The sequence below is a fragment of the Aedes albopictus genome, chromosome 2, assembly GCF_035046485.1.
Source record: "Aedes albopictus strain Foshan chromosome 2, AalbF5, whole genome shotgun sequence".
NCBI lineage: Eukaryota > Metazoa > Arthropoda > Insecta > Diptera > Culicidae > Aedes > Aedes albopictus.
This window is the reverse complement of record NC_085137.1, coordinates 412,642,191-412,669,446: the sequence shown is the minus strand read 5'-3', so window position 1 is coordinate 412,669,446 and position 27,256 is coordinate 412,642,191. Positions and strand designations below refer to the sequence as shown.

The 27,256-nt window shown below is 37.4% G+C and overlaps 2 protein-coding genes across 2 annotated transcripts in view; one reads left to right on the top strand and one right to left on the bottom strand.

Annotated features, from left to right (window-relative positions):
• LOC134286858 (D-aspartate oxidase-like) overlaps positions 1 to 6,982 on the bottom strand; it is a 30,537-nt gene extending 23,555 nt beyond the window's left edge. Inside the window, exons 1-3 of the mRNA XM_062848550.1 lie at positions 6,695 to 6,982; positions 6,220 to 6,266; positions 2,690 to 2,726 (exon numbers count right to left, since the gene is read on the bottom strand). Coding sequence (XP_062704534.1) covers positions 2,690 to 2,726; positions 6,220 to 6,266; positions 6,695 to 6,982 — 372 coding nt within the window. The remainder of the gene's footprint in view (positions 1 to 2,689; positions 2,727 to 6,219; positions 6,267 to 6,694) is intronic.
• Positions 6,983 to 10,343: 3,361 nt separating this feature from the next.
• The window catches only part of LOC134288481 (neuronal synaptobrevin-like), a 50,787-nt gene continuing 33,874 nt past the window's right edge, over positions 10,344 to 27,256 (top strand). Inside the window, exons 1-2 of the mRNA XM_062853469.1 lie at positions 10,344 to 10,526; positions 10,992 to 11,141. The gene's annotated coding sequence lies outside the window, so the exon portion shown is untranslated. The remainder of the gene's footprint in view (positions 10,527 to 10,991; positions 11,142 to 27,256) is intronic.

Here is a 27,256-nt window from a genome sequence, read left to right as displayed (position 1 = left end):
GTATCTGCTAGAGAGGAAGTGTTAGATATAACGCTTTGCTCTAGCAGAATTAGTCACGAGCTGACCAATTGGCATGTGTCAGATGAAGAATCTTTATCTGACCATCGCTATATCTTTTTTGAACATTTAAATGTTACTTCGCAAACATTGCGTTTCAGGAATCCTCGGTCAACAAACTGGGATCCTTTTACTGATATGGTTGCGGCCAAATTTCATGGATACTCACCATTCATTGACACTCCAAGTGATTTAGATGATGCCGTTGATACTACAACGACTTTCATCATGGAAGCTTTTGAAGAAGCATGCCCTCTACGGTCTGTGAAGATCACAAGAGGAACCCCTTGGTGGAACTCTGATCTGGCGAAACTCAGAAAACAATGTAGAAAGAGTTGGAACAGACGACGTTCAGCTGGTTCGGAGGCTTTCAAGTCGGCTCGCAAGGCCTACAGGAAAGCTCTCCGGTCTGCTGAACGATCCGGCTGGAAAAACCTTTGTACAAATGTTTCCAGTTTGAGTAAAGTCAGTCGGTTAAATAAAATCCTTGCGAAATCCAAGGATTTCCGAGTGAACGGACTTCGTTTGCCAAATGGCGATCTGACTTCCTCTGATGAGTAAGTTCTGGAATGCTTAATCAGCACACACTTCCCTGGATGTGTGGATATTACATCTTCGGATGAACCTGATGTCTTTTCTTAGCTTTGAGATTTGAATCCTGGGGCAGATGGGATTTATCCTATTTTGCTTCAGAAGGGATTTGATTATCCCTCTAATACCCAAATTTTTGATTTTGATCTAAATATCATTTTTCGTCATCTAAAATCGATTTAAACATGTTTTTGAAGATGATTCTTTTTAATTCTCGATTTCGTGAATTTCAGTTTTCGATTTTTATAATTTTTATTTTTGAACATCCCCACACTTTTATATTTTTCCTGGAAGTCAATTTGGGGAACGGATTTTTTGAGATGAAAACATTTTGAGATTTTATGATTATTGTTGAAATATTATTATTTTAATTTTTTTTTCGCAGAAAATTTTATTTTCCGTGTAATTTCAAGGAAAATAATTTTAGAGTGTATTCGATTCCCTTAAACTATTAAACAAGGATATAATGATTAGGAAAAATTTTAAAATATGTTAATTGTAGCGATTCAATACAAAATAAACAATGACTTCTAAAAGGTGACTAAAACATCAATTTTTCAATGATTTTTAAAAAATGTAAATACGCTTTAAAATACACCAAATTACATTTTAAGATATACAGAACAGTCCTAAATATCAGCCAAAAATATAAAAAAATTGTTTTTCCACGAAGCAAGAATTACAAAAATGCTCAAACTATACCCCGTCTAAAGGCGGGATTGGGTATTAGAGGGTTATTTCAAACATGTTTTGAAAAAAAAAATACTTGTTTGCAGTTTTGCTACAGGGTATATTCCAAATTCTTGGCGGGATATTACTGTGAAGTTCATGCCGAAAGTGGGTCGTGCGTCGTATGAAGAAGCAAAGAGTTTCAGACCTATCAGTTTGACCTCTTTTCTTCTGAAATGATTAGAACGCATTGTGGATCATCACATCCGTGATGTTCATCTAGCCAACGTGCCTCTTCATGTGAACCAACATGCCTACCAATCTGGTTAGTCCACTGTGACTCTTTTACACAAGGTTGTTTACGATATCGCGAAAGCATTCGCTTAAAAACAATCTTGTTTGGGTGTTTTCTTAGATATCGAGGGTGCCTTTGACAATGTGCCTTTCGATGCCATATTGGAAGCCGCACGGAGTCATGGTATATCTCCAATGATTTCCTATTGGATTCATCAAATGCTCAAAACCCGATATATTTTCTCGACATTACGTCTAGCAGGGATTAGGAAATTGAGTGTTTGTGTCACCGCTTTTGTGGAATCTCGTAGCAGATACGCTATTGAGGCAACTCAATAATAGCGGTTTTACTACTTCTGGTTTTGCCGACGACTACCTAACATTGTTAATTGGTATGTGCATCAGCACCCTTTTCGACCTGATGCAAAGCGCCCTTCAGGTAGTAGAGCGTTGGTGTCGCCAATATGGTCTTTCGGTTAATCCGAGTAAAACATCTATTGTTCTTTTTACGGAAAGGCGAAACCGTAATGGCGTTCGACCTTTGCATCTCTTTGATTCTGAAATTGATGTGACTGAACAGGTAAAGTACGTTGGAGTCATTCTTGATCCCAAGCTTTCCTGGACACCTCACATTGAGTTCAGAATCAAGAAAGCTTGTATGGCCTTCGGGCAATGCCGGCGAACCTTTGGTACAACTTGGGGTCTAAAACCCAAGTATATCAAATGGATCTACACAACTATTGTTCGGCCAATATTGGCCTATGGATGTCTTGTGTGGTGGCAAAATGGCGAAGTGAGAACGGTCCAATCAAAGTTAGGCCATCTTCAAAGGATGTGCTTAATGGCGATGTCTGGAGCGTTCTCTTCAACTCCTACGGCAGCGCTCGAAGTTCTCTTTGACGTTGCTCTACTACAAATTCATCTCAAACAAGAAGCACTTTCTTACACTTACCGTCTACGGGTACTCGGTCTACTAGAGGAAACTCCTGTGAACCGCCCATCAACACACACCTCGTTGTTTCCACTTTTGGTGAATTGGGACAAAATAGTCCTTGCTCCAAGTGATCTTACAATTGCTTGTAATTTCCCATATAGGACATGTTGCGGTGCTGACACTGATTTTTAGAGCAGACCAAAGACTTGTTTGTGGTGATCAGCTTAAACTAGAAATACTTTATTTAATAGATTTCATGACTTTACAATAGTATTACTACTTACAATCTTCAGTGATTCATCCGCACTACACAATTAGTTTCCAACCTTTTATAATAAATTTCAAAGCCTAATGTAAATGCTTCAAGCACTTTTGCTGTACGCTCGACTAGCTAACTCGCAATCTTCTGATTTTCCTTTCATCTCAATAACTTTCGTATCAATAAATATGTATAGGGTAGCCAGCTGCATTCGCCGCGCTAACATTCCCACCCCCGTAAATCTACATGTTTAATGAAGTTTTACTATTAATTTCCTAAAGCGCATCTTTCTGGTTACCCTATCAAGCTCGATCTAAATGATTTTGATGTAACAATGGGTGATGTAGCAATTGGCATCTGTCTATTCCACACTCGTAAGCTCTCTGACAAGCCCGACCTGCGTGACGATTGAGACAGCATCTACACAGTTTTAACTGCCCCACCAATCTCCAACGATGACAAACTTCATACGATTTAAATACATTGCAATCCCTCACGCAATGATTTGGTGCTCGACACACGACACAGTAGCTATTGTTCTCCGTCTCCGAATCTGTTGTTGCAATTTCACCAGAGATGTATCCACCGCTACGTGTTCGACGGTTCTGCGGCTCCCGCCCCACGAACGTTACCTCACATGCTGTTACACTGAACGAAACCCCCCGCCCAAGATCGACTGAGAGGCGATACGATCACGCCCCTTAACGACATTCGGTCGGAAACCGTGTGGTCCACCGACCGAATGATGTCATCTTAAAACCGGATGACAGCGATATGAAAATAGAATGTCGACCATATGGTCGAGCAACTTTGTTTTTTAGCGATTGATAACAATAATGTCACCGCTATCTTTTTTCAAAAAGTTATGAGCTTAGTGGCCAGGGTACTCTTGCGGGCACCCTTTTCAAAAAATATGGCATGTCCAGGATATGTCAATGTCCCGGGTGTCACGATCAAGGAACTTGTTACGCTATCGATGAATAAATTCGGTGCATCTGTGTGGCCTTCGCTCTGCAACTAATTTTCATTCACATAGCGTGCGTCGACTCATACGCGAATAAGATGATCGTCATCCGCTTTTTGGGATGATTGCCGTATGACTGATTCGTCATTCGAAAACACGATTTTGGTAAGTTGGACTGGATGGTCGGACAAATCAGTCGATTTCGGGATGGGGTTTTCGTTCAGTGTAGAGGGTCTTGTTTCCCGGACTGAAAAAAATCCCGGGATTCGGGATTTTTATTTTCCAAATCCCGGGATTTCCCGGGATCCCGGGAAAAAATCAAAATTTCCCGAAAACGATTCAAAATACTGATGGAACAATTTCTAAAACATTTTTCATCAAATTCGATCAACTGGAAATCCTTAGTTTTGAAATTAAATACATTTTACAAAGACATTTGATTGTTTAAGGTCAATTGGAAACATTAACGGGTATAAGAAAATTAAAGTAAAGTACTAATCTTGCTCTGGTATTGGTTAACTTGGGCTTTTCTGCCATATTCGATCGAATTTTTTGACAGAACTTATAAGAAAATGATATTTTTAAAGAAATGCCTTATAATTTACCCTGAGACATAACTAAGTTCTAAGTGGAATTTCAAGAGAAGTTTCCATTGGATTCGTTTCTACTACAGTTACTAGAAGAAATAACAAATAAATGCTTAATAGAATTCATGCATCAATCATTAAATTGACCCATAGTGTCTCTGCTTATGTAATTTTTGGGTATACTGTTGAGAACTGCTCTGACAGAGTTTCAGTGCAAAAAGGTTAGAAGAGTGCTTTTAATATTTGAAAAGGCAATCTCTTAAGATTTTTTGTAAGCATTTTGATATTTTTCTATTGAAAATGTGTGAAGCTATTTAATTATATTTGTAAATAAATTCCTGATAAAATTTTGGATTTTTTGGTGACTATATCAAAAAAAATGTAGTAAAAAAATCTAGAGAAATTTAATGCCTGACTCTCAACAAACTTCTTGTGAAATTTATGTGTACCTTTTAAAAAAATCTTCCATTTTTTTTTAGATGTTTCTTCGTGGTTTTCCCAACAATTCTTATACTTTTATTATTTCTATTCTATGTATTACAGTACCATTAGGACAAGTCAAACTATGCATTTCAGCTTTTTCACTTATACTTCTAAAAATATTCTTCAGTATGCTGTTTCGCTTGAATTATCTCTAAAATATTCAGACGAGTTTCACAAGAAATTTTACCTGGACTTTAGAAGAAATTGTCTCAATTAATTTATCGGAAATATTTTTACGACATCGTCTAAAATATCCCAGAGAGCCCTGCAGAACTTAAGAAAATGATTTCCCATTTTCCTGAGTTATATTTCTCTGAAAATTCTACGTATTTCCCCATAATTTAATCGGAAATGCGTCAAGTATTTGCTCAGGTCATTTGAATATTACATATCAATAAAGTATTCTTAAGGGATTACTCCAGAAATATGTAAAAAAAATATGGAAAATCTGCTACTGAAAATGTTGAACATGGCTATAAATCCTAGAAATACACGCCATAGAATATTCTAGTAATTACTTAAAATAAATCCTAAGATTCCATATTCTAATAATCTGCCTGTTGATTTTCATATACTTGTAATGTTACGCCAACCCAGACAACCATTAATCGTATATGATGTTGCATAAGATGATAAAGTGGTGGCCATATGCGTGCATGCCTCCATTTAGGCGCATGTAAAATGTACGCATATCGCTTCCACTTGACCATCTTATTCAACATCTTATACGATCACTGGTTGAATGGGAAATGAATAAAAAATGAATGCATGAACATTCTGCCAAAAATCGTTTGTGTAATTACAAGGGTTATCAATCATCAAAAGCGTAGAACAAAAATACACTACACAGTTAGAAAAAATCACCGACTTCGGTAATGTTTTACCGAAATCTCAACCGTTAAGTTTGTTTTACAGGAAAAAATCGGTAAAGGTAGCAACTTCTACCGAAGTTCGTTAGAGTTTGACAGATAAACGATAACATTTTACCGAAATTTGTTATTTTTTTACAGAATTTCGTTAAAAAATCCATTACCGAACGCTCAGCGGTTGAGATTTCGGTAAAAATTACCGAACGCGATTAGCTGTGTACATCTGCCAGATAGCGTAGAATTGGATAAAAAAAAATGGCAACATTGATAAAGACGATTTGAAGTGGCATGTTACGTTTTATTAAAATACTATTGTCATTTTTTTAGTTTTCGGGAAAACCCGGGATTTTCGGAAAAATATCCCGGGATTCGGGATTTATCAGATCCCGGGATATCCCGGGATTTTTGTCCCGGGAAATCCCGGGCAAGACCCTCTACATGCTGTCTCCACCACCTCGTTCATGAATTCATGCAAAGTTTTCAGTGTTGATGATCCATGCTCTCTTCTATACCGTATCCATTCCAGTTGCATTTGACTAGGTAATTTGGCTTCCAGCTCCTGTAGCAAGTAGGGTTTTGTAGATGCGCGGTTTGACCCAACGCAGTGAGATGGTCATAGAGATTTTGAATGGCCATCCCATAATCTATAATTGTTTCTAAGCGCTCCATCTCTGGCGCCGGAATGGACTGAACCTTGCTAATCAATGAGTTGATTAACACTGTCGGTCTGCCGTATAACATTTCCAATGTTCTAATGACTTTTGGCACTAACTCTGGTAAAAGTAACCGACTCCGTACATATTCCAAAGCTTTCCCCTTAATACTTCTCTGGAGTCTCACCAAATTTTCTGCATCACTATATCCACAAGCCAACGTAGTATTTTTATACTGGCTGTAAAAAACAGGCCAATCTTCTGGATCGCCCGAAAAGATTGGTAGATCTGATGATATCACTTGGCGCGCACATATTTGTTGGTGTGTGAGTACCTCACCGGTACCTGCGGTTCGTTTGCGAGGTACGTTGCTGACCGACGAAGTGTATTCGAATGAAGACGGAATATTATCTTGACTGCTCACTTCATCTTGCGAATCACAGTCTTCGTCGGGAAGATTTTGATCCAACGCATCACTGGACCCTTTATCGCCCTTCACTTGTAAGCGTAGCAACCAGTATCGCTTTCGTTCGAAATCCAATTCCGCAGCTTCACGGTCCGATATAGCCTTCATCTTGATTACATGTTCCCTCTGTATGTGGTCCAATTGAATCTTTATCATTTCGGTTGACGGTATTTCCGAAGCAAGTACATGATCTTTCGGAAAACTGTTTTTCTGCTTCTTATGTTTCATTTCTTCAGCTTACAGCAACGGCGATTGAAAGTTGAAGATTTTTAAGAATGTTGCGGTGCTGACACTGATTTTTAGAGCAGACCAAAGACTTGTTTGTGGTGATCAGCTTAAACTAGAAATACTTTATTCAATAGATTTCATGACTTTACAATAGTATTACTACTTACAATCTTCAGTGATTCATCCGCACTACACAATTAGTTTCCAACCTTTTATAATAAATTTCAAAGCCTAATGTAAATGCTTCAAGCACTTTTGCTGTACGCTCGACTAGCTAACTCGCAATCTTCTGATTTTCCTTTCATCTCAATAACTTTCGTATCAATAAATATGTATAGGGTAGCCAGCTGCATTCGCCGCGCTAACAGGACATTTTCCACGAAATTCCCTTCCCGGGGAGAGTGAACACCTGGATATCTGGAAAGAAGTATTTCAGACGGCATCGTATGTTACACTGATGGCTCCCTTCTCGAAGGTCGAGCAGGTGCTGGTGTTTATTCTCGTGAGCTAAGGCTGTATCAGTCTTGGTAGACACTGCACCGTTTTTCAGGCCGAAATCTTTGCTCTTATGTGCGGAGTGCAATCTACACTTCAGCAGCACGTAATGGGCAAAGTAATATACTTCTGTTCGGATAGCCAGGCTGCTATTAAAGCACTTGCTTCGGCCAACTCCAGGTTAAAGAATTACTTAAGCTACTTGGAACATTCACCCAATTTTCTTAATGTTACTATTAACGAGAGTTATAGCACAATTTTCTTTTGATTGAACTGCTAAAATCGATAATAGTGTGCAGTCAGAGTGGACCATATGCTTGATGTCGAGAGAGTTTAAAAGATATTTATTGGTTAAAATCCAATACATAAAATAATTTATCATCAAAATGTGATAAGTTTCCAAATCGTATGACTCCCTAACGCATTTTCTGATGATTTTTGATCAAGAAAGCACGTGAAATTCCATTTTATTATGGCCAATATCGTATTTTACAGACCATCGTGTTGAAGCATATTGTGGCATTTCGCGTGCAGACAGAGTGGACCATGTGTCTCTAAGAAAAATAGTTGAAATTACCTTATTCTTCGTAATCCTTTCCAAACCAAAATATGTTTGTTTAGTAGCTGTTGGGCATCATATTGAAATGTACCAATACCCGTTTCATGAAGAAATTGATTTTACCGATTATTTAAGAATTGTGTACTTGGTTCACTCTGTCTGAACGAATTTTTGAAAAATGCCAGTCCTCTGAATAAATTATTATGAACTGTGTAACTACAATGTTTCAAAAACGTACCGAACTATGAGAATACATTCAAAAGTTGTTAGCTATTAAATGTTCAAGTTGAGAATCCTTAAATAGCTCATAAATTGACTACCCTTCATGTGATATTAAACTGTTGTACTTGGTCCACTCTGACTGAACATAAAAATTGAAAATGGTAATCAACAGTGTAATAACATAAATAACAAATTGCAAACTTCCTGCTCACATTATACACTACTCCTATTAACTGTTGTCCTACCTGTGTATTATTTTTTCATCAAATATGTAAAAACATAAGTGTAAACTGTAGTTGGTTGAAGATTTTCCAAAAACCGTTCAGCCAGAGTGGACTAAGTACAATCAATTACTTAGCAATTTCTCGGTTCCTATCTTTATTTTACGTTTTTTCGCGATCAATACAGAGCGATGTTGTGATGAATAGTTATTAAGATTTATGGAAAAAATTCAAGAACATTTGTTGAAAAACTCAAAACTTATAGAGTTGCAAGCTTTAAAGTCGTTTTTCTAGAATTTAAGTAAAAGACACATGGTCCTCTCTGACTTAACGCCGACCAATTGTCTATACAGCAATTTTTTGGTCAAAATAATTTTTCATTCAAATGATTATAACTTTTTTATGCATCAATCAAATACGCTGAAATTTTGGTCAATAATGAACCATATATCAAAGCTCCATTGGTAAAATTTTGAGCGAGATCGAATAAGTTTTCTAAAAGTTATAGAACTTTAAGTAAAACTTATAAGATTTTTGAACACATTTTAAAAACATATCTCAATATGGTCTCGATGAAACTTTTTCAATTTTTTGTTGTGATACAGCTTATACCTAAGGCTTTAATATGCAGCTTCGTTCGAGGTTTTATATTCACTACAAAAAATATGAAAAATCTGTATATGTTCAGAGTGTCATTTAGGAATTTATCATATTTTGATCAATAAAAGTGCCAAGTGTTTTCAACGTTTTTAAACTCTCTTAATGTAATATTTCACTGGAGCATCACATGACTTCATTGGCCCTGAGCCAGCTATTCCGATATCGAAGTGTTGGGTAAAGCTTCAGATTCACACCTGGGCTGCCTCTCAAAACAGACAATACTGAAATAGTTTGGAGTCATGTCGTCAAACCAAATTGTATTGTATTTACTGAGCCATCTCTAAGGGTGGCGAAGTATCTTACAAATCTGTCAAAGCAGAATTGCAGCATTCTGGTCAAAGCATTGACTGGCCACTGCCGACTCAGCTATCACATGGCGAATATTCAGCCATAGCACAATGGTCCACGAACCAGATTTATGAGGAAAGATGCATTCAGCGCCTTCAAATGATTTTTTTGACAAATGTGGTCTTCTACAAAGTTGTCCCTAATAATAAGGCCCATATTTTCAAAGAAATTGGAAACCAAACTTTTTCATTTGCGAGAATAACTATATACATTCTTCGGGAAAGCTGTAGTAGATCTATCAATTTTGAGCAAGTTTGCTGAATACAGTTTTTATGTAGCTTTAAATTGATGCCACGCAATTTTGAAATCTTTTGTAATACAAAATGTACGTAGTCGTAAGTGTAAAATGTATCCAGACTAAAACCATGTAATGTTTGGTTTCGAAGAAAACAGCTTTCCAAATCGAAAGCTTTTTCGATGATTCTTTTTCATCGCACTTTTCATTGTGCCCACTATTTTCCACGAAATGCATCTGATTCATCATAGTTTTTGTCATTTTCCTTCCCACCGATGTGCGTGAGAGCAATTTCCCCTCGAGTTTTCCAGCGCGTTGCACAATACTTGCGCGATACACATGGAAATTGTTAGGGCAAATGCTCATAAATATGCCACCAAATGCTCTGTGTACCGCGCGAAACAACTGTCACTTTCCTGAAACTTTTCTCACTTCTCTCCCGTTTTCCGTTCGAACTGGAAAATCCGAAGGGGTGCGCACACTGGAAGAGCTTTCGCTGCGCTTCCGCTATGGAAGTGTGCCGTGCCGTGAAGAAAATCGTCCAAATCATGTCCCTTTTCGCAAACGATCGGTGACCAAGCTGGCAGTCGGACACGTACCACTTTCGATCCGGGACGGCACAGAAGAAGAAAAAGCAGAAGCCAGCAGCAGCAGAAGAAGAAACCAGAAGAAAAGTTTTCCGATTTTTCGCCTACTTTGATTGGAAAATTCGACCCACAATCGAGCGAAAACGTAAGAAAACCGAACGGATTGGTGATTGATTTAGTGTAAATTACTTTGGGGAATAGGCAAAACCTACGGATAAGGTTTTTCGGCCAAGGTTCGATATTCGACCCTGCTGCTGAAAATTGCAAAAACGCGTTTCCAAAGGTTGGGTAATCCAGATGAACGAAGAAAAGGATAGTGAAATTTTCCGTTTAATGCGTTATTGCACGGTTTCGAGCACGGAATTTTGCTAAAATTTCATGGAAAATTTCTGCTTCGTAGGTGTGAAAATTTTCTGCTCTCAGTGAGTGGCGTGCATGTGACGTGAGGAAAAAAGCTCATTACATCCATACAAAAAAGAATAAAGGGAAGCGAAAAAAACGAAGTGTGATTACTACGATTGCGAAAAAATAAAAGTTACTCAACTGAATACCCAAATTGCGTGAAAATTTCAGTAGCCTGCTATTGCTAAAGTGAAAATTGGATTTTCAGCCAACTCGATAGGATTACCAGAAGCAGCCAGGAGGAGGAGCACGAGTGGAGCAGGGAGGGGAGGCAGCTAGCGAAAATTTTCTGAACGAGAAAGGATTTCGGATTTTTACACTTCGGCCCTTGTTACCCACACAGCGAAACACACAAAATGTAAGTCAAGAAGTACAGTTTCTATTGTTTTCCGTTTTCTTTCCATCGCTTAGAGCGCAGTTTAGTATCATTCATTATCAAATATTCAGGGTGTCAGTTTCCAGACAAAGTGACATTTGTTGGACGACATTTTCTGGAAAATAAATCGCATTCATTAATGGATCGCCGACTAACGAACTCCCGGCAAGCGAACTTTTGAATTGAAAAAAATGATAACTTGTGATTTTGTATACATTTGGCCAAGTTTTCCCATACTTACTAAAGCTAGTTGAGCGCCCCCTTAGACGTAATCAACTTCGTTCGAGTATAGAATTGGCTCCAATGTTAAAATACACGTAATAAAAACAAAAACTTTAAATTTCGACCGTAGCTTCTGGGAATTCGAAACAACTGATTCAGGGGGTAAGCCTTTGATTTTTTAGAAATTCTTGTTTTTCATAAAGGTGTGGCCCTAGTATGCACTGAAAATCATAAACTTGTTAAATAGTTTCCTACCACTTTGTCAGCTTAGCCTCAACTTTACTCAAAGCTTGGTGATTGAATATTAGTGACCAAATGTCGAACTCTATACTTTTAGTAGAACAGTTTTCTACTTGTTCTTCTATTTGGCCCTAAGGCTTCGGATTGGTGATCCAAAGCCTCGTCCATTAGCATAAAAATATATCGCACACAAAAATATCCATTCTATAAATTGAACAGTCCTTAGCCAACATCACATTTATGAACATCCAAAGAAAAATAAAACACACAGTCATCATCACAATGGTGGTGAAGAGTGTCGTCCGTCAGGTTATTTTTCACTTTCCATTCATCCTCGCTCGGCGCGTTTCTGGGTATTGGTGTGGGAAATCCTTGCCCCTACGTCTAGGAGAACAAGGTGGGGAAAAGTTGAAAGCTGGCTCTCGCCAAATGCTTTCCAGCCAAAAGGGGAAGGAAAACTCTCCGACTACGTTCGCGTGTGAAGTTTGTGTTCGGCTCTCACGTGTATCAGCAGCGATGTTGAACAATAACGTTGTGGCCAATCGCAGGAACGACTTGTTTGCTATGGTACATGCATGGCATGACAGTTTGATAATTACCATGGTTCCACTGTTTACAAAGTGCCAATGTGCACCTATTTTCAGTGATGATAAAAAATTATAGGTAGAAGCTTCAGTTTTGGCCAGCCCGGAGTTTTAGCCAGCCCGGAGTTTTGGCCAGCCCGGAGTTTTGGCCATAGTGCGGTATTCAGCCTGTTGAGATCAAAATCGGCATAAATTTATTTTTTACTAGTAGATCCTAATATAATATGATGATTACAGCTGTGAAAGTCATACATTTTGATTAAAAACTGGAAGAAACAAATAATTTTCCTTCAAAAGTCACCTCCCATATGTCTATTTTGGCCAGGGTGCTTCTAATTTGGCCACTCCCATAAGAAATATACGCGATTGGCCAAAATAGAAACCAAAGTGAGGAATATGGCCAAAACTGCGGCAATGCTTCTATTTTTGCCAGTGCCACATTTAATACAAAAATTATGTATAAGCTTGAATTCTGCATTTTTACAACAAAATATAGATTGAAACTTTCCATCTGGTACATTGGTAGTTTTCATAGGATTATTGGTTATTTTCATAAAAATTATTTTCCTTAGACTGGCCAAAACCGGTGATCGTACCCTACTTGAAATAGATGTGCCTTCCCGCAGTTTCGATCTTCGCGGTCGCGTTAACTCTGTAGGCGTAGATGCTTCGTTTTTGAATATTTTCCAATAACACGTAAAACCATTTTTACGTAGTACTTATCAAACATACACAGGAAACAGGAGTTTGCAATACATTATTTTCTCTCAATTTATGAACGCTAAGTAGTATACTAGAAATCCATCAAGCATTTCTGAAAGAATTCCTAGAGGATTTCGTTAATGATTTCTCCATCATTTTCTAATAGAATTCCTCTAGGGACACGCGTGCTATGGTTCCACTGAAAATTCCTCCAGAAGTTCCTCCTGGGATTTCTCAAGGGAGTCCTCTTGAAGTTCTTCCAGAAAGTCCTGATATGATTTTTTCAGAGATTACTTCAAAAATCTCTAGAAATTTCTCTTAAAATACATCCAGTAATTACGTCTGAAATTCCTTCAGGAATACCAACTAGAATTTGCGAGCTCTTCCTGAAATATCTCAAGCATTTCCAACAAGAAAATCTCCGAATATTGCTCTTGAGAGTCCTCAAGGAATTCCGGAAGGATTCCGTACAGGCATTACTTGGGAAACCGAAACCCAGAAAAAAAATCCTGGAGGATTCCTACCTGAAATGTCTAGAGGAAACCCAGTAGATGTCTTGGAGAAATCCCAGCAGTAGATCCTAAAATAAGCTCAAGAGGATTCCCAGTAGAAATATCAAATTTGTGGAGAAATCCATATATAAATTACAGTAGCAATTGCTGGAGGAATCCCAGCAAGCATTTCTAGTGGTGATGTCAGAAGATTTTTAAACGAATCCATGCCGAAGTTTCTAGAGGAATTCCAAGAGGTATTCCGGGACGAATCCTTGGAAAAATCTCCGAAGGAACCACAGGAGGAATTATAGGAGAAGTTCAATAATGAGGTGTCGCAAACAGAATTTCTGGAGGGATCCCAACAGGCATTCCTGGATGATTTTCGAAGGTATCCATGGATCTGAAAGTATCGTTGGGGAGATCATGAAAGAAATAATTGTGGGAATTTTCTGAAAAATCCGTAGAGGAATTCATGATGAAAATCTTCGAGAAATCTCTGGAAGAATCACAAAAGTAATTCTTGGAGGTATCTTTGAAGTTATTGTTTCTTAAGTCCCAGCAGAAATTTCTAGAGAATCCTATCAGGCATTCCTGGAGGCATTACCTGATGGGATTCCTCTTAAAACTCTTGTTTGGATTGCTTCAGAGGATTCTTATACATATCCTTCATATGATTCTTCCAAGGATTCCTATAGAAACTCTCCTTGCGATGCCTCCAAAGATTTATTCAAGGATTTCTTTAGAAATGTCGCTTAGAGTATCAGCAGATTCACTTTTCTCCAGGAATTTTTGCTGGGATTTCCCTTGGATTTTCCAAGCATTTTCAGCTGGAATTTTTACAGTAATTGCCCTTGGGAGTTCTCTAAGTATTCCTAGAAGATTCCCAGAAGGAATTGCCTAAAGAATACCAACAAAACTTCTTTGTGGGATATACCAGAAATTTTAGAATTAATCTCAGCAGCATTCCTAGATACCAGTGACAATTGCCTTCTTTAGCGGTGTTGAGATAATACCATATTCTGAATCTGCATGCCAAACTGAGCCGAAATCCAAATTTTCATGAATTTTGGTGCTCGGGAACCTATTTAAAAATCAGTTTGAAGTTTGTATGGGAGCGATTTGTCGTATCACCCCTCGTCGCATTTTGTACTGGGTGGAGCTGTCAAACAGTTGCCCAGCTGTCAAAAGGTGATTTAAAAAAATATCTTTGTAATTGATTTTAGGTATCAAAATAAAGTTCTAAAAATCTGGAAAAAAAATCATAGTGACTCAGAAAAAGGCTTTCGTATAAAATCAAAAAATCAATAAATTATTCTAAATTTAAAAACCCAATTTATAAAGGAATCGCAAGTGGATTTCCAACAAGAATTACTACAAACATTCAAAGAAAATTTCTGAAGTAATCTTTGTAGAAATTCCTCAAGGAATCACAGCCCCCTCTAATTCCGTGTTTATCAAGGAGAAAATATGGCGTGAGAAAAAAGCTGCCTACGCTAGTTGCTGCAATTACTCAAGGTTTTTCAACAATACTTAACTTATGCACGAATCCTTGGTTCCATCCGGGAATTTCTCCAAAATTCATCCGGTGATTCCTTCAGGGATTTCTCCAAGAACTTCACCAGGAAACCTTTTTTGAATTTCTCCGTTCAGATGCAGGCTCTGTTCCACTTGAAGCGTATGAGGGAAAAAGTAGAAGAAGGCTTATTTCAACACAAAGAACAACTTTGTTGAACACACCAAAATTCCCAAAACTCAATAGAAAAAAATATAAATAACTAAGTTACGTTTTTTTTGTGAATGGCCCCTTAACGTTCACAAAAAATGACATAATTCTTAAATGTGATTACCAACAATACATTTTCCTGCAACTTTGTAGACACCAATATTGTATCTTCATTTATAAAAAAAGTGATTTTATCGCTCTTTTAGATAGATTAATCACAAATATGAAAATTCCAAAATAAAGGGTAAAGTGTATAGTTCTTGGCAAGCATGTCTTAACGCCTGCTAACATATGGATCTTATCACCCAAGAACATGGTTGGCTTTATAAAGCTAGTCTTGCCAGAATGGAGGAATCGCATACTGTAACTCAGGACCTCTATTCATCAAGGTATCACAATGACAACATATTTCTGAGATAAATTGCGTACCTTGCAGGAAAAGGCTATATCACAATTGTCCCAAAATCTGGAAGCAGTGCAGGACCCGACAAACGAAAGAGAATATAGAACCTTTCCTCCTCTCCTCTCCTCTTCTTGGCGTAACGTCCTCACTGGGACAAAGCCTGCTTCTCAGCTTAGTGTTCTATGAGCACTTCCACAGTTATTAACTGAGAGCTTCCTCTGCCAATGACCATTTTGCATGTGTATATCGTGTGGCAGGCACGAAGATACTCTATGCCCAAGGAAGTCAAGGAAATTTCCTTTAGAAAAGATCCTGGACCGACCGGGAATCGAACCCGTCACCCTCAGCATGGTCATGCTGGATACCCGTGCGTTTACCGCCTCGGCTATATGGGCCCTTTCCATGACACCATACGATTGGTGCATACTAGTTTCAGAGAATATTTAGGGGTGTTAACGATCAAAGACTGTTACAAAGTGTTCAAGAGGATATTAGGCTTTGTTTGGGTGGGGCATAAGGCTCAGGGGTGATCCAGGAAAGTTCAGCAGATCTACATACGTAATCAATGGGTTTTTATTATTCTTCTGCTTATGCGCTACATTCACGGTTCAGTAGAGTAGTTATGTTCAAAAATATTGAAGGTCTTCCATAAACTCTCGCGAATATAAACCTCAAGTTCTACAAGCATAATCAATAGGTTATTGTACATACATCGTACAGGACCATAAGGCAAGGTTCTCTAGAGAGCTACTTTAAAAATGTTCTTAGTCCTCCGAGAATAAAGGCCATATGATCTAGATGGGTTGTTGCTGTGTTATTGGCGCGGTGCAACATCCGATAAGTCCATGGAGCATGGTGGTGTAGTGAACTAATTTTCAAAGATGTTCTTGGTCATTCAAGAACTTCCACGAGTACTTGGATGACCTGAAACATCTTTGAAAGTCACTACTCTACAAACGTTCCTTCAATGGACCTGTAGGATGTTACATCGCATCGTATCAGTAATGTAATAACAATGTTTACAGTAATTTTTGATACATTCCTTAGTTGAAAATGTTCACAATAGGCTAAAAAAAAGATAAGTACCGTATACCGGGGTCAAATGGATCTCCGGGTCGAAATTGATCAAATATTTTTATGTTAGAAAAAGTCTGCTTTAAAAAATTTCCTCACGAATATCGTTTAATATCGGATTCCAACAGCACGATATGTAATTCAAAAGAAACTCTTCAAAGTATGGTTAATCTAACTGCAAAATTTCGACCCGGAGATCAATTTGTCCCCGGTTTACGGTAATTTAATTGCTGAAGATACTGTATTAATCCTTGAAAAAAGAAATAGAAGAGCTGATTATCTAAAAATATCATTCAACTTGGACCATTTTTGAGAAAACCCTTTTTTAATGCTCTTCCAAATAACGTTTACGCCTATAAAAAATACAAATAGTTGAAAATTTGCCTTGTTTCAGATTGGGTATGTTTATAAATATATTGACGAGGTAGTTTAAGCGCAGAACTGAATTTTCTAACCATGGGGCACGTTCGGTGTAGTACTAGATTTGTAGTAATAAGCTGAATTTTAGTATGGTGAGAAAATCAATTCTCCGTTTCTGCAATGATATGGTGCAAAAAGGGTGGGTATTATGATTCCTTGCCTAATTTGATGCTGTTTGAGCAAAACTTTGGATAACTACGTTGTTTATATCGCAAGAAATGGAGAAAACAAATTGATTGATTGATTTGTCTTTATTAAAGAGACTTTCAGCCCTTGGCTGGTTCGTCTCTATCCTAAACAGGAGAAAACAAACTAAAATTCAGTTTATTACTACAAATCTAGTACTTCACCGATCTGTCCTATTGTCGATATTTATAGCAAGGTGCCAAAGTTCAACTAAAACGAGAGTTTTGTTCACGATAAATATTGTTTTAATGTTGAGGATGTTTCTATCGAAAATAAAACATTGTAAAGTTGATATTGCGTGATAGGTTATGAACACATAGCTACTAACAAGAATTAATATTTCCCAAATTTTCTACCATACAACTTTTGCTTGCCACAGTTTATTAAAACGCTAGAAAATCTTCACAAAAATGTTGTTTTGCACCGATATTTTTTGTGAGTTGTTTTCAATCAACCATGGTTTCAATGATGCTAAACATTTTTCAAATTGGTTTAGCATGTTCTAAAACTGACTATATTATGTAGATTTTATTCAAGAATCGAAATGAAATGACCAATCCTGCTTCGAAATAGAGCTTCCTGAACGTCTGTAACTAATTTCCGATACACTCCTTAGGACATCTTTGGATAATTTTTCCCTACAAAACGTTTTTTTTTTCAATGGACCTGTAGGATGTTACACCGCATCAGTAATATAACAACAATCCATTGATCGCCCTTGTAGATCCTAGGGCCTTCATTCGCGAATGTTCTCGGAGGACCTAGAACATGTTTGGAAATCAGTTCTCTGCAGAACAATGTTCAACAAAACTGTAGAATGTTACTCCGCATCAGTAATGCAACAACAATCTATTGAGAATGCTTGTAGATCCAAGCTTTTACCTGCGAAAGTTCTTGGATAACCTAGAACACCTTTGGAAAGTAATTCTCTACAGAACTATACGTCATGGGTTGGTAGGATGTTGTTACACCGCATCGGTAACGTAACAACCATCAATTTTTGGCGCAGTATCATAACGTCCAAGGCCATAAAGTCCCAGGACTTTATGGCGCTTTTTTTCGGGGCATAACGTCCGAACTTGCAGATACGACACGAAGTCCAAGGAAAGAAGGCACATAGGATATTATGACGCATCCAAACTTTTGGACGCTATTGCGCAAAAAAACGCGACCTAATGTCCAGGACTGTATGGCCTCGGACGTTGTGATCCGGCCCCTTGATTACGCTTGTAGATCCTGAGACCTTTACCTTAGAACATCTTTGGAAATTTATGATCAAAATCGAAATAGAAATGAGTGAAAGCAGCTATTCTCGGCATTTTCTAATTATTACTAGCAAGTTTGTTCAAAAAATACAATAATGTTTTTGTACTTGGTACACAGGCAGATTTGAGGTTAGGGAATCGCCACTGTGCTGAGGTTCAGCAAATGTTTTGCGAAAAATCAGCTAACAAACGTCATTTTCTACAGAGATTCAGTAAATGAGCCATGACGATGGCTCTAGGGTGACCTAGATCATCTTTGTAAATTAGTCCCCTGCAGAACCATGCGTCATGGACCTGTAGTATATTCCACTGTATCAGTAATGTAACAACAATTCATTGTTGTACATCTAAGACTGTTTCCCGCGAAAATTCTTGGATGCCCTAGAATTCATTCGGAAAGTAGTTCTTTACAGAACCATGCTTCAAGAACCTGTAAGATGATAAATCATATAAGAAATGTAACAACAACTCATTGATTACGCTTGTACATCTTAACCATTGGCGTAGCTAGCTTTTTCTTTTCTCTTACTCACTCTCCTAAACAAATACAAGAAAAAGCGGGATGTAAGAGGGGGCCTGGGGTCTCCATTTAGCCTAGTGGTTAAGGCTATGGATCGCCAATCCGGAGACGGCGGGTTCGATTCCCGTTCTTGTCGGGAAAATTTTCTCGACTCCCTGGGCATAATGTATCATTGTACTTGCCTCACAATATACAAATTTATTCAATGGCAGGCAAAGAAAGCCCTTCAATTAATAACTGTGGGAATGCTCAAAGAACACTAAGTTGAAGCGAGGCAGGCCAAGTCCCAGTGGGGACGTAGAGCCACAAAGAAGAAGAAGAAGAAGAAGAAGAGGGGGCCCGTGCCCCTTTTTCATCCTTCTCTTTCTCGTGTTTGATTAGGAGAGTGAGTGAGAAAAAAGAAAAAGCTAGCTACGCCAATGCTCTTAACGCCTTTACTCGCGAAAGTTCTTGGATTACCTAGAACAACTACGGAAATTAGTTTTCTGAAGAACCATGCTTCATGAATCTGTATGATATTGCACCGTATCAGTAACATAACAACAATTGACTTATTACACTTGTAAACCTTCTGGCCTTTACTCGCAAAAGTTCTTGTATGACCTCTAGACCACTTTTGAAAAGTAGTTCTTTGCAGAACTCTCGCGTTTAGTATCATACAGGCATATCTACAATAATCGATTTCTCTTCATCGATTTTCTCTTCGGATTATTTCGGGAAATATGATCAATATTCGGATTATCTCTCGTTGTGTTTCAGTAAAGGACGCCTAGGACTAGCATGTTAAACAAAAAAAAACAACCAAAAATGATTTGCCGGCCAAGTTATTAACCCTCTAATACCCAAATTTTTTATTTTGATCTTAATATCATTTTTCGTCATCTAAAATCGATTTAAACATGTTTTGGAAGATGGTTCTTTTTAATTCTCGATTTCGTGAATTTCAGTTTTTGATTTTTCTAATTTTTATTTTTGAACATCCCCACACTTCTATATTTTCCTGGAAGCCAATTTGGGGCACGGATTTTTTGAGATGGAAACATTTTCAGATTTTATGATTATTGTTGAAATATTATTATTTTAATTTTTTTTCACAGAAAATTTTATTTTCCGTGTAATTTTAAGGAAAATAATTTTAGAGTGTATTCGATTCCCTTAAACTATTAAACAAGGATAGAATGATTTGGGAAAAATTTTAAATATGTTAATTGTAGCGATTCAATACAAAATAAACAACGACTTCTAAAAGGTGACTAAAACATCAATTTTTCAATGATTTAAAAAAAATGTAAATACGCTTTAAAATACACCAAAAACCATTTTGAGATATACAGAACAGTCCTAAATATCAGCCAAAAATATAAAAAAATTGATTTTCCACGAAACAAAAATTACAAAAATGCTCAAACTATACCCCGTCTAAAGGCGGGATTGGGTATTAGAGGGTTAACCAAAGAGAAAATCGACGAAGAGAAATCGATCATTGTAGATACTAAGCGCGAGAACTATACGTTATGAATCTTTAGGATGTCAGCGGCGCACAGTGATGCGAGGGAAAAGCTTATGTATTTTGATTCAAATGTATTTTTTCATTTTTTCTCGATATTTGAATAGTCTATTTTCAAAATTTGGTGCTGATTGAACGAAAATTGATTTTTTCCAGAACTTTACAGTGGGTGTCAATCATACTTGAAATTAAGGCACCCATATAAAATGTATGGAAAAACAAAAACAAACTTCCTCTAAGTTTTCAAATATGAGCACACATTTGTACACATTTGACGCTATATTCATTTTGAAATTTTTTTTGTCAGCTTTCAGAAAACCTAGGGGTTATTTTGCGCAAACTTGCGCAACATATGTTTTTCGGCAAAGAAACAACTAGAAAGCCCTTTATGTTGAATGATATTTGACCTCCTGCTTATAGTTAGCGTATTGCTTCACTTATTTTGCGAATAAAAGGAGATAAATGCATATCTTCAAATTAGTACGATTGTATTGCTTCCATTTCTTATATTTTTATCATTCAACTTTTTATTTTCAAGGCTCAGTCGTCATGAAGCTTTACGGAGCCATGCAAGCATCTCATACATAGACGAGAGGTCAATGGGAAAACATCTTTATATCTAAATTATTTCCAACTAGCTGTCCCGGCAAACTTTGTCTTGCCGTCTTGTGGTGGTTTGACAACTGTTGAGCTCAAAATAGCACCGCACTCTAGATTGGTTTCTTTTTGATTGTGTTGATTTCCTTCCCAGCTCATGGAAAATCAATACTTTATCAATTTTGTTACTTTTCTGGTTGATTTTCGTACCCTTTTATACATATAAACACAGCCACCATAAATACGAACCGAACCGTGCAAGAGTCATGCTGATCGGTTCATCCGTTCTTGAGTTTTGTTGCCTCAAAGGAACTTCGAACTCATTTTTATATATATATAGATATTTCCTCAAATTCTACATTGAAGAAGTCTATTCATTTGTATTGGCTCAGCTACCATAGCGCATAACAGAGCCGATGTTTGCTGTAGAATGTTAACATTTTGTGAAAACTGTGAAAAGTATTTTAAGACAAGACATAAATAGCTATTATGCGCGCAGGTATTCAGCAAGAGTACGTTTATGAGGTCTGTGTTCGATTTATGACCGTTCCAGAATATTTTCGTATTTAAAATTTCAATTGCGATGGTGTCCCTTTGCGCCCTGTTTCTTGATTTTCTCGAAGTAAAAAGAACCAATTTCGAATTAGAAAGAATGAAATAAACCTAATATTCAAATCTGATCTTTTGATAAGTTGGTTGGCATGAATTTATCAACATCACTGTAATTGGAAGCAAAAGTTAGATATTCGCGCAAAACGTAACGCGTGGAATGTGTCAAACGCCAAAAAAGGTAAATTGGCATAGACAATTTTCAGTAAATAACTACGGAAGTCTTTAAAGAACTTTAATAGAAGCTGATGAGCAGATTTTGTTCTAGCTGCCAATAATTAGAAGAAAGTTGTTTTAATCGAAATTGTAAACCCACATATCCAAAATGAAAAAGAGACAACATACTTGAACTTATTAATCCATGTTAAATATTTCGGGTTTTGCAATTGTTTGCATTACACATTTCTGTTAAACTTTTTTTGTCCTAAATGAGTAATTACATGCTTTTGTTTTTCTATCGGATATTTTGCCTAATTCAGATAGATCATAATTTTCGCCTGTTCCACAAGCATTAACCAATAACTCTGGCTTATTTTACTGGTAGCTATTCGAAAAATATTTCTTTACAATATTTTTTTTAGTATTGATTCAATTTTTTTTGTCTTCATGAATTGTAGTAATTTTTGGTAAAATATAAATAAATAAGTACTGGTACGAAATTGGTTTAGTTGGTTCAAAAGTGTAACGGTCAAACGAACCGGTTCTTCTGATCATTTAGGAGAACTTCAACGTTTCTCAAACTGATCAATAGTTTATTTTAACCGGTTCATAACTAGGTTGGTTTAAGACAGTTTGCAAAATCAATAAGTTTCGTTGATCTGTCATTCTTTAGAAACAATAATGTCTTTTACATTGACACTACACAGGCGGAACTTTTTTATTCTTTTCAAAAGTTTATCGGATTGGTGAACCGGCTGTCCTTATCACTTATTTTGGTCCTATGTTTAATCGTTCATCAAAATATAATTTATTTACAATTATCAAGCTGGACAGCAAAATTTATTAATCGGTTCATAAATTATTGTTTTTGATTAACCGGCTCTCAAAATTATCATTTTTTTGTCGAATGGGCATCCATTTACCAGTGGGATGAATTTCTTGATTTTACCGATTCGAAAATGAACCGGTTTTCCAAATCACTTATTTTATTTTTTGTGGAAGGTTAGGTTAGAAGTAATTATAAAACAACTATCCTCAAGAGATATAATGTATTTTACTGGTTAAAAATAGATCGGGGTTAAACAAACCGGTTGAACAAATATTGTATTCTCTATATAGAACATCAGCATAATAACAGTTGGACCAAATCCTTGATTTTAACGGTTCAAAATTGAACCGGTTGAGCAAACCGGTTTACACAATCACACATTTTATTCATATGTTTAATTTCCCATGAAAATAAATTATAATAGTTATTTATGTGACGAGTTGCAAAAAGTTAGTTTTTTCAGCACGAGTCGTGCATTTATCCGAGGCTTGCCGAGTTGGATAAATACGAAGAGTGCTGAAAAATCGAGTTTTGCAACGAGTTCCATACAAAATTTTATGCATTTTATCATTTGAGATCAGGGTTGAAAAAATCTCATTCAATTGAATGAATTTCTGCTGAACTGAATGCTTTTGACATTCATTTTCAGCTCCGCTGTGAGATACTTGAAAGTGAACGCAGAAAAATTCAACTACTTTGTGGAGGTAATGACTGCACACTCATCAACACACGCTCTGCGCTGATGGATGCTTCATGTCAACACCGGCCACATGAATGCGACTCGTCCATAAGCAAGCGTGGTGATTTTTTGTCGTTTGAGTGCCGGTCACAGGAAAAATGTTGCTTTTGAACCTCGCCGTCTCTCCAGTGTGAGCGACGAGAGAATTTGTAGGTATTCTCTTTTCAATTGCCTCCGTGAAGGACAGGGGCTTCAACGTCAGAAGCGGTGTGGTGAAAAGACAAAAACAAAAACTCACGTTCGTTGGGAGCTTCGGAATTTTTGCAACCGTGTTTGAGATGCATAATGTTCATAATGCAACTCAAATGAGTTGCATTATGAAAATTATGCAATTATTTTCCATTATGCAACTCATTTCAGTTGCATTATGAACCGGTACGGAAAACTTGGTCATTATGATACTGAAATGAGTGGTATAAAATAGAAATTATGACACTAAATTGTATAAAAAAAATTAACGATTCCTAATCGGAATTGTAAAATATTTTTTACCGGTTCAAAAATGAACCGGTTCGGCGAAATGAACATTTATATTGTACCACAGAGAAACAGACGTCACACTCTCATCGCTTCCCATCGATCAACTTTTTAACGGTTGATTCAAATATTCATTAGTAGGTCGATTGACCACTCGCGGCGCTGGTATCGTTTTTGCTCCTATTTGACGTTCGCTCACTACCGCCATCTAGTGGCGGCCCGGCCAAGCACAGTACATTTAGCATTGGGCGATTACGATTTCGTGACGATGTTTTTAATGAAATTTGTTCTAAGTGTTACGTCTGTTTCTCTGTGATTGTACTATTCGCTTTTCCCTCAAAAAAATCTGCCATCTCCATTGGTTCCCTTTTGGACGTTGGAGGGTAAAAACATTCCCAAATTGTCCACTTCCCCAGAGGAACCAGGATTCCGGAACGGACCTGAAGGTGGCCAATCTGGCCCAAAAGTTCTGAATTGACTTCTAGTGGACCTATATTTTACAAACGATGTGTCGCATGATAGTTTTAAAAAAAAATCTCCAAATTTTCCACTTCCCCAGGGGAACCAGGATTCCGGAACGGTCCTGAAAGTTGCCAATGTGGCCCATATGAAGTCAACATGACTTCTAACCAACTTATTCTAATAAAAAATAAAGTTTTTATAAGCTTTGAAGGAATATCATTCATGTTGAGACTTTTTGCCACCTTTTGTATGAAGCCGCATCACTGTGTGGCGTCATGATCGTGATTTTTTTTCCAATCCATTGATTACGCTTGTACTTAGATTTCCGGCCTTTATTTGCGGAAGTTCTTGGGAGACCTAGAACATCTTTGGAAATAAGTTCTTTACAGAAAGAACCATACTCCAAGAACCACCTTCAGAAAATCCGCGTTTAACTCCTCCTAGGGGGAGGGGCATGCATTGCCACCAATCAATCCTTACTTCCTAGTCGTATCCTGTCGTACTCGATTCCTCGTTTTAGCGTTTTGTATTAGCCGCATTCGCCTCTAATCCTACTATTGCTGTTTCACGCTTCAGGTGGGTTGTACCAGGGGACCCGCAAGCGGCAAGGTAGGCCTACTGCTCATCTTTTGCGAGTGTGTAAGTGTGACTGGCAACGCGACCAGAAGCCTGGTCGAATCCTGCTTGGAAGTTGGTTTATTTTGCCGATGGGGCTGGCCCGCGAAATCGCATTGTGTTGTTTGGGAAAGCCCGCACGATGCATGGTAGGTAGGCGTAGTTTGTTCGAGTTTGACGTGCCTGCACCCTCCCTGGGTTGTACAGCTTTGCTACACCCAGTGTGATCTTGCGGGGATTGGATCTCCTAATACCAATCCCAAATCACTTAGCGTAGCTGTGAAAACTGTACCATGATGATTGCAATTTCTGGAATTGATAAGGTTCGATTTCGTTTCCCCACACAACCATTCGAAATGCATCCCAGGTCAGATGTCATACGATTTACTTGTTCATAACGTGTGCCTATCACCAAAGCTCCCCAGTCAATCGATAAAGGTGCACTGTCAGCAGGCAAACGAAAAAAAAATAGAATAGGAAATTGCTTATTCTGTATCTTCAACATCTGTTTTCAACATCGTACCCTTCATTTCGAGTTGTTAGCTGCATATCTTTTCTTGAAGAGAGTGCATTGGCGGTCTTCGTACAAGGGAAATTTTGTAGTTGTGGAATACAATTGGCAAATTTGTCAATATATCAGCACAATTTCGCGGAGTTTTATCCCGATTCTTATCGATTAGCAGCTCACGAAAAAAGAATTAATGCACTAAAATCGTGAACACTTATCATCATTCTATTTTGACCTATACTGACACGTGCTGATTTCGATTTCTTTTCCAAAATAAAAAAAATAATGCTTTCAAAGAAAAACTAGGATATTTTTACCCGTGTTCGCCTTAAGTTTCATTGGAATGCACTTTCCGTTCTATATTTTCAATGCCCATGTAGGAATATGCGCTACGTATCGCCAGAAAATGCGTCACTGTCCGGGCGACGTAATAGCAAAAAACTACGTTGCATGTGGTAGGCTCCCCTGCTTCGTAGGAAATATACAGTATCTATAGGGAAACATTATTCAGGACGACGCCAGAGAGACGTCTCGTGGAATGCACTCCATTCTTTTCTTTTTCACTTTCATATGGGGAAAGTGATTCAAAATGCACCTGCTGCGGGCGAAGGCCATTTGAGGAAATAGTCTTGTTGTACATCAAATTGAGGTAAACGATTCCATTTGCTCAATTTTGGCTTGAATCATTCAATCTAAGTTGAGCTGTTTCTCTCTCGCTCTCTATCAACAACAAAGGAAGTACATGTATATAAAGATAAAAATGAGTCAAAAATTGGCTAAAAAGTACTTAATTTTGATTATTGAATTTATCAATGAATCAATGGGGCACGTTCGGTGTAGTACTAGATTTGTAGTAATGAGCTGAATTTTTGTATGGTGAGAAGGTCAATTCTCCGTTTCTGCAAAGAAATGGTGCAAAAAGCGTGGGTATTATGATTCCTTGCCTAATTTGATGTTGTTTGAGTTAAACTTTGGCAAACTATGTTGTTTATGTTGCAAGAAATGGAGAAAACAACAGCACTGTTGACCAAAGTTTTGCTCATATAGCATCAAATTAGGCAAGGAATCATAACACCCATGCTTTTTGCACCATTTCATTGCAGAAACGGAGAATTGACCTTCTCACCATACTAAAATTCAGCTCATTACTACAAATCTAGTACTTCACCGATCTGTCCTATTAAATAGCAAAAGTGAAAAAAAGTATGGTCTACACCTGTCTACGCTTATTAATGCTACGCATCCATATTTATTGTTTTATGAATAAAAAATAAAATAAATAAGCAAATAAATAAATATAACATAAATTCTTTGATTTACGGAGGGTGTCAAAGGAGCACTGCACCTTAAAAAGAAATGAATGTACCATAGCTGTGAAGGTGGTTTAGAAAATCTTGTTAGCCACACACTACTCATTTAATTCTTAACCGGATTGTTAATCTCTTTTTAAAGTTTGACCTAAACTAACTGTTCGACCAGTATTGGATTATGGGCAAGATTTTGCATCATATTTTAGAATACAAATACACCTGATTCTTTTTTTGCACGGGTCTAGTTTTTGATATAACTCAGTCAATTTTGAACCGATTCTCATGAAATTTCGTACACTGATAGTACTAATCGTGTCTACATGTGTACAACATTTCATGGAAGTCGGTTGAAAATTGACTGATTTATAGCAAAAACCAGACCCGTGCAAAAAAAAAGAATCGGGTGTAAGGCATTCTTTCACTTAAATACAAACCACCCTATATGTAAAAGG